Source organism: Oryx dammah, unplaced genomic scaffold (genome assembly GCF_014754425.2).
Source record: "Oryx dammah isolate SB20612 unplaced genomic scaffold, SCBI_Odam_1.1 HiC_scaffold_19, whole genome shotgun sequence".
NCBI lineage: Eukaryota > Metazoa > Chordata > Mammalia > Artiodactyla > Bovidae > Oryx > Oryx dammah.
The window spans coordinates 68,753,499-68,769,087 of NW_024070203.1; the positions used below are offsets into that span (position 1 = coordinate 68,753,499).

Genomic DNA, 15,589 nt, shown 5'->3' on the forward strand with positions numbered 1-15,589 from the left:
ACCCTTCCTGATAATTTCCTGAAATTCTAAGTGAATAAATGCCATCTCTAAAAATGGTTTTAATGTCTTTTTCCCCAGAGTAAAGAATTATTTTTTTAAGAAAAGTAATAATTGTACAGATTCATCATCCACTATAAAAAATAATTTTCTTGGAAACTGTGCCAGTTTTCTTCTTCAGGTTCCCCAATTAAGTAAAACTTTAAAGACATACTTCTAGTTTGCTGGATTTTAGTAGGTCAGCATACACACCAAAAGTGTATTAAGGTGGACTGCTCTATTTATTGATTTTCAGTGAATCTGCTAAAGGCTCAAGGCAATTGTCTGCGGAAGGGGCGGGAGGGCCATACACGATCGAGGTCATGCGCATCTAGCCAATGTGTAAGACGATCCAGCCGCTTCAAGCCATCAGCAATCCTTAGCATAGGGGCACCCTCATGCATTCTTGTCAAGTCATCTTGTGAAAGGCTGCCTGCTTCCAGCTTGGCTTGGATGTGCAACCTTAATAAAACTCACTGAGGTCTGGGAGAAAATAGCAGATCTGCAGCAGATAGGGCAGAGGAAAGGGTCTAGAATATGTACACGCAGCTGACTCAGGCAGGCTCTACGCTGAACGGTTACACCGAGAGGAAACAATAAATCTCAGCTACTATGCAATAAATATCTCAAGTTTTTAACTAAGGAAACTATCATTACGGTGAAATTAAAAAAAAATACCATTTTAGAACAAAGCTAAAAATGGCTAGTTTTCTGTGATTCTTCTACAAAACTTTCTTTGAAAGGGAAAAGTCAAACAAACAAGCAGTTTTACCTGAAATAAAGAACTAGTTTAAAAGTCAGAAGAAAGGAGCGAGTTTTGCGAGAGGCACGGAGAGAGTGCCGGCAGTACAATGACAGTTTTCCTTTCCTTTGCTTTCCTCGCTGCTATTCTGACTCACATAGGGTGCAGCAACCAGCGCCGAAGTCCAGAAAACGGTGGGAGAAGATATAACCGGATTCAACATGGGCAATGTGCCTACACTTTCATTCTTCCAGAACACGACGGTAACTGTCGTGAGAGTACGACAGACCAGTACAACACAAACGCCTTGCAGAGAGATGCTCCACACGTGGAACAGGATTTCTCTTCCCAGAAACTTCAACATCTGGAGCATGTGATGGAAAATTATACTCAGTGGCTGCAAAAAGTAAGTGAACGCTTTCAGTTTCTAATTGCACGGAGCCTTTTCTGTTCTCCCGCTGCAACTAACTTAAGAGTTCCTTAGGGGGCCATTTGTGTGTTTACCTTTTGCTCCAGGGGGGCAGTGTTTGCAAATGCAAGACGGCTCTCTCCCTATGACTTAAAAGGGTGAGCCAACGTTTTGTAGGCTTGTGCCTCTGAAAGTATGGTGGCACCCCATTTGTGTGCCTAACACTGGCACATTTTGTGACATTTTTGGTTTTCTTATTTAAAATTCAGCTTGAGTTTTTCTGACTGTCAAAGCCCAACTTAAAAAAAAAAATCAAACATGTATGTCTTGAGTAAGTTGGTGAAAAAATTAAGTAATAACAACAGTACTATTAGGATCAAATAAATTTTACACCCTGAAATTTTGTGCAACTAGGACAGAAAGTCATCACCAGATACTTATTTTTCAACCTCTAGTAAAGTTAATATAAAATGTGGATAAATACAAAGTATGATATTTGATTGAAGAAACTGAATAAGTATGTAAAGGAAACAGTTTCAGCAAGCAGTAGAATAGTAAAGGACTGATTTCTGTCATATATTTCTTCTGTCCTTGAGAAAAAAATCAGGAAAATATATTTGAATGTGAACTCATCAGGAAGAGGTTGTTTGCCCACTGTGAAAAGACATGCACCTGCAGATTTGGGCTGAACGCGACATGTAGATTTTGCTACGTCCCTAAAGTACCTCTTTCCTCAAGACATTATAGTCACACACAGTGCAATGTGAGGATCTAGATAAATGTTAATGTTGAGTATGCATTTAATTCCAATTTATAAAAATCAAGCATCATATTTAGTTATTTCTCTATAAACCATTTAAAAGTTTTTGTTGAAAATATGTCAATGAAAAATAACACACTTTCTGCAATTCCTTCCCTCTTTGCTCTCTGTTTAATTGTGTAACAAGTAAGCAGCAGATAACAAGTGTGTTCAAATGTGTCACTGGAAGGGTGACAGTGTCAGTGTCCCACTTGTGGAAAGCTTCTCCCCCAGGGATCTTTGCTAAAAATTCACTTGATGTGTAGGGTAGGAACACAAGCAGTCTAGTCTTCTTTATGTTAGTCTGTTAACAGAACAAACCCTTTAAGAAGATAAAAGATAGGGAAAGGACAAACGCTCTTTTTTGTTCCTGTGTGGTCACACTCACTTAGATCACCTCCTGCTGAATCATGCCAAGTAATAGTTATTTTACTTTTGTCCACTAGGGACTGAACTAAGATCACTGTTATTTTATTTGACAAGTTAACTAAACCTTAGTAGTTTTAGAGTTTCCAACCTTGGAATTTTAGTTGATCTTCCTATTGTAGGTTACAGGTGAAAAAAATACATTGACAGGCAAAATAATAGAAAACAAACAATTCTGAAGTATTTTGATAACATGGCTTAAATTTCAGGCACTAATTAAATGTAGCTTAAATTTGAGGCACTAATTACAGCAGCAGTTTATAATAGGTTTTTTCTTTTCCTTTCACAAAACTTATTTCCATCATGAACAAATGAATTTGGTTGAGTAGCTTATTACTATTCTCAATATACTGTTCATATAGTTTTAAATGAGAATTTAATCATTATAAATTAGTCTGGAGTCATTGAGGAAGGTGAAGAGGGAAATTTAGTTCCAAATTGTCTTCAGTGAGTTATTCTACCAAAAATGTAATATTTTGTTTGCTTAAAATATACAATCCAAATGATGATTTAAGCATGAAAATGCATATTTTTATTGTTGTTATGCAGTTATTTAACAGTAACAGGATAAAGACGTGATTCTACTGGGTTTAAATCATGCACATGCTTCATATGTTAATGTTTGAAAAACATTTGATTTTTTTTTGTATTATTTTTGGTCAAGATTATGGCGTAGTTTTCAGATTATAGCCAAGCATAACTATGAACATGTTTTTTGGTGAAATTGACCCTTGCTAGCATGAATCAAGCAGAATGTATGCTGACAATGTCTCTGTTAGTTTGAATCAGAGCAGTTTGGCTTGACAATTGTCCGTTTCAATTTGCATATCTTTTGTCATTGTTAATGCGATTGGTTGGAGGATCAAGAAACCAAATAAATGCATTCAGCAAAGAACTTGCTAAAGGTTCTCATAAGTTTTCCTTAATTAGAAGTTTTCTATACTTCAAGTTCTAAGTTTCATGCAATGTATTTATTTTGATAATTCAAATGGAAATCTTTTTTATTGTAACCATTTGGTATACTTAATGCTGTAATGTGTGCTACTTCTATTTTGATTCCCAGTAATTGTATTAGGATCAGAAATAATGCACTGCAGAAACTGAGCCTATCAGTGTAAGTAATTCATCCATTTATTCAACAGTATAATTAATCAAACACGTGATTATTATGCAGCTCATGTCATCACTATTGGGAATTTTTTTTTTTGCAAAATGTATGTTATCAATGCTAGCAGCAACTTAATGATAATTTATGTTAATCTATTAGCTTGCTTGATGTTTGGTGAACTGGATTCTTTTAAATATTCTTCACAAGAGACTGGCTGTCACTATAAGTCAATATATGAAACTTACACTTTCCAATCTCATTCCTCAACTTTTCTGGTCTTGTAACTGAACAAGATGAGAGGCAAGGTGGGCAGTGGGGCATAGAATGTATTGGTCATCATAAGTGCCGGAACTGTTACGTTACTGGTCTCTTGATGTGACAGATTTAGTTCTTGGAGATTAGCTTTCCATGATAACTTGTTGATTAACACCAACATGAGATAGGTTTGTAGCATCATCCTTACTTTTAAATCAGGAAAAGCAATATACATAAATGTTCAAAAGTCACACTTTTATTGGATGAAACACCTGGGTTGTCTGTCTAGGTTTGACTTTCTTCTGCCATATAGCTCTTTTCAGAATTATTAACAAACCATACTAATACGTGAGAGTGACCAGATCTTAGGATAGTAAAGGTAAGTACAAAAGGCCTTTGTATCTTTGCTGCTTTTTTTTGTGTGTGATTCCTTTTTACTTTCCTATAACACAGAAATCTCTATTGCTGAATGTCTATTCCACATCCTGTGCTTCTTGAACTGTTGTTTTCTTTCTCTCATATACCCCAAGTTCACAAGTACATGTATTTAAAATATATTGGGAGAATGCTTAGACAGTCTGTTTGCCTTTGCCAAATGGTGTCTTTTCTTTTTTTTTTTGATTGAAAGTATAAATAAATTGAGTTAAAAACATGCCTTGTAACAGAGAGCAAAGATGTATCTACTATACTATTTCATACTAGCTAAAATTAATGTATTGATTGTTAGTATAAAATGCAGTTATGAATTGTCATCAGAATATTAATAAATGAAACACTTTTAATGAAGTGCTTGGATAGCACTTTTTGACTAACAACATTCTCTACTTGAATATTGTATTCTTTGCTTCAGAGAATTAGGACTTAGCATACAGTTATCTGAAACATCAATGATAGCAAGGGCTTCCCTGGTGGCTCAGATGGTAAAAAATCTGTCTGCAATGCGGGAGACCTGAGTTCAACCTCTGGATTGGAAAGACCTCCTGGAGGAGGGCATGACAACCTATTTCAGTTTTCTTGCCTGGAGAATCCCCCTGGACAGAGGAGCCTGGCAGGCTACAGTCCATGAGGTTGCAAAGAGTTGGACATGACTGAGTGACTAAGCACAGCACAGCAATGATAGTGATAATCTTTTTTTTAAAAAACCCTTGTATTACACCTATCAACTTATATTAATATCTACTAGAGTGTGACTTCCTTGTGTGTTTGTCCAGTGTCATTTCCGCAGGGCTTAGAGTAGTATATCATCCGTGTGTGTGTGTGTGCTTAGTCACCCAGTCGTGTCTAACTCTGTGACCCCATGGACTGTAGCCCACCAGGCTCCTCTGTCTATGGGGGTTCTCCTGGCAAGAATACTGGAGTGGTTGCCATGTCCTCCTCAGGAGATCCTCCATAGAGTATAGATAATAAATGTTTGTTGATTGAATAAATGAATGCATTGTCTTTGTATTGCAGTCTGCACTTACTATGTGCTATTAACATTTTGTGTATATACTTTACTTTCCCAACTATATTTTAAGTTATCTCTTAAAGGACGATATGGAAGAGGAAAAAGAATACTTTCTCTACCATTCCAGGTTCATGACTGAGGCCTCTCTATAATAAAAAACATGTTAACAAGAGAAAAACAAACAAGTTTAATAATATGTATACCTTCACCCAGGAAAACTGAATAACCCCCCCAAAATGACCTCAAATACTGTCTCCAGCTAAACACAAAAGATGTCTCAGGTAAGCCAGGTTTTCAGGGTAAGCACAGTAAACAAGAGTAGGGTTGTTATGAAGATTTAAATCCATGCCTCCTCTGTTCATAGAGTTGCTAGAGGTTTAGTCATCTTCCTCTTGTGATACAGAGAGTGAGTATGTGTGCTAAGTTGCTTCAGTCATGTCTGACTCTTTGTGACCTGTGGACTGCTCCTCTGTCCTGGGACTCTCCAGGACTCTCCAGGCAAGAATACTGGAGAGAGTAGCCATTCCTTTCTCCAGGCAATAATACTGGAGAGAGTAGCCATTCCCTTCTCCAGGGGATCTTCCCAACCCAGGGATTAAACCCAGGTCTCTTAAGTCTCCTGCACTGGCAGCCTGGGCTCTTTACCAGGACACCTGGGAAGCCCACATCCTTACAAACGGAGATCTCTCTTGTAAATGTAAATTCCTTTGTAAATGTGAATTAGAAGGCTAATTTCTGCTTGGTTTTTGGAGCTTTTCCTATGTCTGCTGTTTCTTAAAAATAATCAGCCTGCAACAGAAAAAAAAGAAAAAAAATCAGCCTGAAATAATCCTTATGCCAAAAGGCATATTTTGGCATGACAAATTCTGCTCCCTTTCAGCTACATCATGCAACATTTTTGTCCTAATATTACATTAAAAGATATTGAGTCTAGACTATATGGTATTAATTATCCAAATTGTATTTAGCCAAATGGTCTAGGATCTTAAAAACTTCTATGACTCCATCTGTCTTCTTAATTATTCTTTAAGAGTCAGCTTTATTGCCAGTTTCTCCATGAAATGTACCCACACTCTACTTACCCTCAAAGGCCGAGTTCTCCAGTGTTATCACGTTGTACATATCATGTTAGTACTGCATTTCCATGTTGTGTAGCTGTTGTCGTTTTCATTATTTGTCTCGAGGGCTGTTTGCCTACTTAGACTATGAGTCCCCGGAGTGTAGTGAATGTCTCCTTATCCACCTTTATATTTTCCAAGGTGTCTGTTAAATGTCTGAATAATAGTACTGTTATCATCATAATGTAAAAATAAAAAATAGCAAGTGCTAAAGTGTGTGGGTGGTGCTAGGTATAAAATAAAGCAAGTTAAGGGAATTTGCAACTGCTTTCTGATGCCAAAATTGGCTTCTAAGTTACTTGAGTGTCAGCTAGATCTTCCTGTGGAATAAAAAAATAACTTTATACTTCCACACTAATAGGCAAACATTTATTGCATACAGGATAATATATGCACATGTGAATCTAAGTAACTAGAACTGACTTCTCATCTGTGGATTGTTTTAGTGACTGGTGACTGTGCAATACTAACCCAGAGAGGGTGCTCTCTTATTTGCACATGAGGGGATTTCTAGAATGGGTAAAATGAGCAGACAGTCAACAAGTATGTTTTTAAAGATTTGTTGTTAAATTTGAATAAAATATGCATATATGATTTATGCACGTGCTTAGTCACTCGGTTGTGTCCGACTCTTTGTGATCCTTTGGCTGTAGCCCACCAGGCTCCTCTGTCCATGAGATTTTTCAGGCAAGAATACTGGATGGGTTACCATTTCCTTCTCCAGGGGATCTTCCTGACCCAGGGATCAAACCTGTGTCTCCTGTGTCTCTTGTATTGCAGGCAGATTCTTTACCTGTTGAGCCATCTGGGAAGCCATTATTTATACATAGAGATAGAAAAAATGTCAATTGCTGAGAAATGTTAATAGGAATAACAATTGTCTTTTAAACTCACTTGTAGAAATTTCTCCACTAACTTCGTTTGAGAATAACCCCTGATTTTCAAGCTAAATAGAGCTCTGTATTAACTTTTCAATGAATACTTCGATTTTGATTGTTATATTTAAAACTGAAAGATCCAAGAAGGCATGCAGACTTTCTGGGCCCCAGAAGTTGGGCATTTGGAGCTATAATACAGCCTTTTGAGTGTCTCTGCAAGAAGGAGCAAGCCTTCCCCCAAACTGTCTCCACTGATGGATCTCAGGTTTTAGGATCAGGGCAAATAGGTTTTTTCCTAAGGGTAACTGCAGCCCTTCCTTACTCCTGACTTCCATTTCACATTGAGCTTTTAGTAGCACTCATCTCATATGTAATTCTTGATTCAGTGTAAAGTGTATGAGAATGTATTGTTCTTTTCCTTAATATCCTCATACAGTTTTCCATTATGTGAGAAAAGAATCCAGATTCTTTACCATGAGGTCCTATATGATCTGCCCCACACTCCTCTCTGGACTTCTCAGTTATTAAACCTTTCTCTCATTCCAGACACTCCGATGACTTTAGCCTTCTTGTTATAACTCCCTCAGACCAGCTCATTCCTGTCTCAGGGGCTTTACATGCTGTTTACCTAGCTAGAAAAAGTCTTGCCCCACATCTTGGCATTAATGGCTCTTTCTCTTCATTCAGCCCTTTGCTCAGAAATATTCTCTGAAAGTCTTCTTTGAGCACCATTACCTACCACTTTTCCTCACTCTGCTAAGTGATTTTCTATCATTATATTTATAATTTCTTCATGGCATTTACCACTGTGATCTTTTGTTGTTTATTGTTTGTCACAAAATTTATTCTATCTGCCTCTACTAAGAATGTAAACACCACCAGAGGTCCTTGTCTGTCTTGTTCCATACAGTATACCTTTACTGGTAGAAGAGTGCATGATACATAGTAGACCTCAGTAAATATTTGCATATCTATTCTCTCAGACCCTCTATGCTGTGAGGTAGAGACTGTGCCTGTTTTGTTCACTAATTCTTTTTTTTTTTAATTTTTTATATATTATTTTGATAGCAGATCTACTTTTCTTGCACAATGACTGGAACATAGTTGGAAAGAATAATTTCTTTTTAATGATTAGAGAAATCAATGAATTCCATGGGCAAATTCCAACTCAAATTAAACATATGTATGAAAATAAGGCTTAACTATATTCTATACATTTCCCTACTAACTATGTTAATGGGAGAAATTTTAATTAGTCCTGAGTTTCCGTAATCTATTACATGAGTCCGCAAACTTTGGCCCTTGGCCTATGTTCTGCCTGCTACCTATGTTTGTAAATAAACTTTATTAGAATACATCTGCACTCATTCCTTAACTGTCCACCTATTTTTAAATAAAGTTTTATTGGAACAGAGCCATACCCATTTGCTTATGTATTGTCTATGGCTGCTTTCTTTGTGTAAAGGCAGAGTTGAGTGGTTGCAATAGAGTCCAGAAGGCCCACGGAGCTTTAAATCTGATATCCAGGCCTTTACAAAAAAAAAAAAAAGTTTGCTGAGCCCTGTTCTATATCTCAAAAGGAATGTAGTATTAACATTGAGACCATTGCAAAGTAAATTGTGAGGTTTGCTGTGTGAGAAAAGGATGGCACTGCAGGAAGCCAAGTAATCTTCAGGCCTTTGCCAATTGGCAGGGATCCTGTCTAAGCCATTTCTTGGCTTGGTATTGGAACATGCTGTGAGATGACATTTTAGAGTACAGGTAGATAAATTTCATTTCTCTTTTGCCCCTGCCCTTCTTCATGTGAACAGAGAAATGTTTCAAAAACAAATACATGTTAAAAAATAAAAAAGCACCTGAATAACAAATCAGCAGCCTCTGGTTAAACAATGAACAAGTCTGGGTGCCAGGGTGCTCTGTGCCTGTTTCATCTTGTTGTGACATTAACAAGCATGTTGACAAAATATCAGAGGCATTCTATTTTCATAGAAATGGGACTCCAGCTCTGCATTTTACATTCAGTCTATTTAGAAATCTTTTCTCCTCTGTCATTTGTTTTAGATATAAATGTTGCAAGTGTTCCCACTCTAAATGATGAGATGGGGAGGAGCAACAAGTGGGATGCTCAGCTACAAAATTCAGAGGTTTATCATCCCCTTTGCTGTATTTTATTAATTGAGGAGTTTTTGTTTTGTTTTGTTTTTTCTTCTCATTCTGCATGCCTTGTCTCTGTGTGGAAACATCAGCAGCCTTTTCCTGGGCCTTGTCTTCTTTTTTAATACCACAAGTTATATTGTGTCATTTGCTTACATGCACAACCCTAATTACATTCTGAGTCATCCTTGCCTTTTGTTTCAATACAAGATTATCGTTTGCTGTGAAGTTGGGAAGTTCCAAACCCCCTTTGGTTCTAGCCCTATGGTCTGAGAGAAGGAGGGCCTCTTAGCGTTTAAATCTCTTTACAAAAAGTACAAAAGATATGCCCCCTCCCTTATCACAGAGGCTTCTAAAGAATGAAGCACTCCATGGATTATCTTTTCTTTATATTTGGAGGCTCTATACCTAAATGCTCTTCTCTAATTCTTACATAGAAATATTGTAAGTGGGAGGTTTTCAGGCTTGTTTAATCTTTTTTTGCCTATCCAAATGATCTGATTTCTTCCTTCAAACAAATAAAAAGGTAATACTTAACTGAGAAAGTGAAGAAAACATATAAAGCCAGACACGACACTACTGGTAGCTAATAATTTCATCAATAATGTATTTGGACATGCACAGATCTTTTCTTTTGACAGTAAGTATTGGAGAATATATAGAAAAAATAATGTAATAAATTATATACACTATATGACTATCAGCTCACTTGCTACAGGTCCACATTGTCATGTATTGAAGTTTGTGTTGACCTACTGAAAGTGCATGAAAATTAGCATCAAGTTGTGTCTAAAGTAAATAAGTAGCTGAAATATAAATAAAATGGAAATGAAATGTGAATGTCTTGAATTGTTAATAACATATACATGTAAGCCATCAAACTCAGTGGCATCAAATAGGTAAACCTATAGTATTTCTACAAAATGGCTGAATAATTTTGGAAGGTGGTGTATTTTAAAGTTTCATTTTATGTTTAGTTTAATTCACTAAGAAGTTATACACTGTATAGATAGTCACTATTCTGTTTGGGAAAGCTAAATTAGTTGAATTATAATACTAGACCCTAAAGATTATTGGAGGATTTCTCTTCTACACTGTTGGTGGGAATGTAAGTTGGTGCAGCAACTATGGAAAACAGTATGGAGGTTCCTCAGAAAACTAAAAATAGAACCGTCATATGATCTAGCAATCCTACTCCTGGGCGTATGCCTGGACAAAATTATAATTAAAAAGATACATGCACCCCTGTGTTCATAGCAGCACTAGTCACAATAGTCAAGACATGGAAACCACCTAAATGTCCATTGACAGATGAATGGATACAGAAGATGTGCTACATGTATACAATGGAATACTACTCAGCCATAAACAAGAACAGTGTAATGCCATTTGTAGCAGCATGGATGCAACTAGAAATGATCATACTAAGTGAAATAAGTCAAAACGAGAAAGACAAATGCCATATGATGTCACTTACATGTAGAACCTAAAATATGGGACGAATGAACCTACATATAGAACAGAAACAGACTCACAGACAGAGAGAGCAGACCCCTGATTGCCAAGGTTTGGGGAGAGGGATGAGCTGGGAGTTTGAGGTTAGTAGGTGGAAACTATTACATTTAGAATAGATAAACAGCAAGGCCCTATTGTATAGCACAGGAGACTATATCCAATTTCCTGGGGTAAAAGAATATAAAAAGAATGTGCATATGTATACAACTGAATCACTTGCTATACAGCAGAAATTAAATCATTTCTTTTCTTCAATAAAAAAAAAGATTACTGGAGAATTTCTGTTCCCAGAAAACAAATAAAATCCCAAATTTTATTTCTAAACCTTTAAAGATAATTCCAAAATTTTATAAAACATTTTAACCCTGTTCTTGTCTTCACTGTTAATATATAGTTGACTAGATTATAATCCAGTGGGAATTTATTGTGGCTAAAGTTTTGATTTGGTGTATGTACCCAGCAGCCCTTACATCTACCTTATCTCAATTGCACAGACATGAGGCAAGAGTTGTGTCTTTATTACTAATATCACCAGTATTTATTGTCCAGTTTTACTCAGTTTTTGAATGTCAAGAACAGAGTTGTAATAAGCAGTAAGTTTAATATTTATAGTATTAATGAAAAATTTATTGAATAAATTGAGTAATGCTTTTTGAATGTTAATAATAGAGTGAAGGTTTGATATTTTTAACAAATGAGTTAATGAATTGTACATATTTCTTACCAGTGGAGCCTTATTTCCAAGCAAATTATGAGGCAGAAACTTAAAATGTAATCTAGATGCACTCAAGGGGCTAAAGGAGAAATGGAGTGAGGCCCCACCATCATCTTCTTCCTCAGCCCCTCTCCCAGAGGCATCCTTCAAGAGACTATCTATACAAAAGAATACAGATTCAAAATAACTGCAACAGAACATTCAAATAATCAAATATTAGGCAGATAAAGTTGCCAAAACCAATCTACTGGCAGGCAGGAAAAAAAACTTGAAATTTGAATGTTTTTGGCAAGCTGATGTAAAGATATCCAAATTTGCCATATGCAAATCAGTTTAAGAATATTAATGTGTAAGTTACCAAAAATATGTAGACTCAAAAGTGTTGAGGCCCAACCATATTTAACATGACCTAAATATGTTGACAGTAGGCAATTCTTGGATAACTAGTGACAAATTGTATAACTTACCTATTTTCATGATAGTTTATGCTTTTTTAAATTTAAGAATATTAATTGATTACTTAATATCTTAAGCTACACTATATACTTAGAACAGAATTCATTGTTAAGGGTAGTGAAAAGGAATATGAATTTTAAGTAGGCATTTTGGTATTTTCAGAATTTGCAAAGATCCTTGTTAAACATACTAAGCTAAACTTTATTTTTATTTTTAGTACATGACACCAGAATTGCCATTTTCTTGTTTACATGTGCTGGCTCTTTAGGATTTTTAAAGACATTGCCTGGGTTCTGAAGATTAATTCAGTTAAGAATAGGTAAAAATCATTCTTGAATCCACTTTCCCAAATACACCTGAACTACCACATATCACAGTATATTGGAAGAGGACAATCATATGAAGGCAATGCCTTCAATTTCATTAACTTTGTGGAGCTTTTTCTCTTTCTTTAGAAGATGAATAATGCAGAGCTGTTTGATATACTATGGGGATGAAGACTCCAAAATTAGACCTTATACAAATTAATTATTAACTTGCTTATTATATCATAAGTGAAAGTTCTAATTTCCTTTCTGGCTTCGCAGTGGCCTGCTTTTTCTTAAACAATAGTTGGCCCATTCTTCATTTTGGAGACTTACGAGACTTGAAAACCAGAAAAGAGAGGTGATGAATCCACTGTAGCCCCTTTTTGCTGAGAAGTCTAAGCCCACTGAAATAGATAATGAAACCAAATACACTGTTTGTGTCCACTGTTTCCTGTGTCAAGTCTAGAGACAGTACCTCACACTGATGAAATGTGTTGTACCTAGAGCCGGACCACCCAGGTGAATCTTGACAGTGCTGCTTCTTGCTGTGTGACCTTGGGCAAGTTTCTCTATGCCTCATTTTCATTACTAGTAAAATAAGGTAATAGCACTTACGTTATAGGATGATTCTTAAGAGTAAGCATAAGTCACATAAATTACTTTTCATAAGTCCTATTACATAGTAAATGTTGAGCAAATATTAGTAATTCCTTGGGGGCAGTTCTGGGTTATAGTAATAGTCCAGTGTTGAGAGCTTTTACCAACTATCAGTCCCTTTGGAAGAACTTTATGTGTATTAATTCATTGAATATTTTCAGTAGATAATATTATAATTTTTGGTCATAGCAAACGAGGAAGCTGAGGCACAGAGAGGAGAGAAACTTGCCCAGCATTGCCCAATGGCTCAGTGACAGCACGCGTACCCAATTCCAAGCAGCCTGGCTCTATGACCCATGCTCTTAACCAACTATGCAATTAGATACAGCAGCTCTATGATATCTCTTCTTGTCAATCTTCAAACCTTAAGTCTGTTTAAACTGTTTTTCTGTGATAGTCTTTGCGTCTAAACCTGTAAATCTTTCACACCAAATGAGTTGCCCTTTTTCAAGTTTTGCTTCAGACAGCCATTTGTCCTCATCCTACCTCTAAAGCTTCATGGTTAAATTGACTGTGACACATAGGTTATGCTGCTGATTGAAGCACAGTAGTCCAATTCTCTCTACCCTCCCACAGATCTGTTAACAGACTAAGGAATCCCACATCTGCAGTCCCTCCAGTCATATCCTTAGAAGCACCATCTCTTGAAGTTACAGAGCTTAAATGCATCTGACTATTTATCTAAAAACTTCTGAAACACAGAGAAAGGCTTACAGTTGCTTTATATGGGGTGAGGCTGTCTATTCTAAATATCTTCTGTTTAATTTAATGACCTCGCTTGTGGATTTTTCTGTGGAGAATCCTTCTTGGAAAAGCAAAAGCACATCCTGGAACTTAAAATATTATTTGCATGCAGCTTCCCTTTGTGGGTCATTCAAAGAGTTGTAAAAATGAGAAGAAAAGCCTTGCTTTCTCAGTCAGTGACCTCTTATATCACTTCCTATTTTATTTATCATTGTCCCTATTAATTAAAATATTTCTGGTATTTTGGTTCAAGAACAAAACACTGCTCAGTTCAGTTCAGTTCAATCGCTCAGTTGTGTCCGACTCTTTGCAACCCCATGAATTGCAGCACGCCAGGCCTCCCTGTCCATCACCATCTCCCATTTACCCAAACTCATGTCCATCGAGTCGGTGATGCCATCCAGCCATCTCATCCTCTGTTGTCTCCTTCTCCTCCTGCCCCTATTCCCTCCCAGCATCAGGGTCTTTTCCAATGAATCAGCTCTTCACATGAGGTGGCCAAAGTACTGGAGTTTCAGCTTCAGCATCAGTCCTTCCAATGAACAGCCAGGGCTGATCTCCTTTAGGATGGACTGGTTGGATATTCTTGCAGTCCAAGGGACTCTCAAGAGTCTTCTCCAACACCGCAGTTCAAAAGCATCAATTCTTCAGCGCTCAGCTAACACTGCTACTTGCGAGCAATTGTAATGACTCTACTTCCTGGTCTCAGAGGCCTGATTACTCAGATGCCTGGGCCTTGAGATTAGCTGCTTTCATGGCTGATAAATACCAATTGCATGAGGTGGAAAGGCTCCAAGTTACCCTAACTTCCCTCTGTCCATTGTTCTTCATAGAGTGCAAAAGAGAAGAGAGGACAGAATGGGGTGGGGCAAAATAGAACTCATCTGTACCATTTCATCCTCCACCCTTGCATAGTGGGACAGATTAAAAAACATTAAGAAAAGAAAAAAAACCTCACTGCATATCCCCTTAGTTGACCCGAGTTCTCAAGGAGTGCTAAGAATCAGATTGTAGGGACCCCAAAGATAGTGATAGGATATATACTGAAACAAGAATAAATTCATGCTGTGGTGATCAAACTATTTAGGGGTGACTCTTTGGTCAGTGAAGTGGTCTGAAGAATTTTGGTGCCAGCAATGACTATTATAACTTTCTCAAGTTTAAGATTTTCTTTCTTCATCCTCTCCATATTTTTCAATTTACACCTATTGTGTCTGATACTGTTCATCTCCTCTCAAGTGTTGTGTACATGTGCATAGTAGTTCAGTCATGTCCAAGTCTTTGCGACCTCCTGGACTGTAGCCCTCCAGGCTCCGCTGTCCATGGGATTTCCTAGGCAAGAATACTGGAATGGTTGCTGTTTCCTCCTCCAGGAGATCTTCCCGACTCTGGGATTGAACCCATATCTCCTGCATTTCCTGAATTAGTAAGTGGATTCTTTAGCACTGCACCACCTGGGAAACCCTCAAGAGGTAACTGACAAAATAGCAAATACAAATTAAAAGAAGTTGGAATGTGACCTCCCATATTTAGTCATATGAAAGTGAAAAAGTGAAGTCGCTTAGTCGTGTCCGACTCTCTGCGACCCCATGGACTATAGCCTACCAGGTTCCTCCACCCATGGGATTTTCCAGGCAAGAGTACTGGAGTGGGTTGCCATTTCCTTCTCCAGGAGATCTTCCCAACCCAGGGATTGAACCCAGGTCTTCCGCATTGTAGGCAGATGCTTTACCATCTGAGCCACCAGGGAAGTCTATATTGTTTGCTCTTTATCTTGGCACGTGGTTATGGTGTGCTTTATCTCATCCGTATAGCAACCACA

At 37.2% G+C, this 15,589-nt stretch overlaps 1 protein-coding gene across 2 annotated transcripts in view; it reads left to right on the plus strand.

Moving 5' to 3' along the window:
* The first annotated feature begins 343 nt into the window (after positions 1–343).
* The window catches only part of ANGPT1 (angiopoietin 1), a 296,850-nt gene continuing 281,604 nt past the window's right edge, over positions 344–15,589 (plus strand). Inside the window, exon 1 of one of the 2 annotated variants that reach the window (XM_040262143.1) lies at positions 344–1,184. In XM_040262143.1, coding sequence (XP_040118077.1) covers positions 888–1,184 — 297 coding nt within the window. In that variant the 5' untranslated portion in view covers positions 344–887. Of the gene's footprint in view, positions 1,189–15,589 lie in introns of both variants that reach the window. The other variant, XM_040262144.1, reaches the window with a different exon arrangement.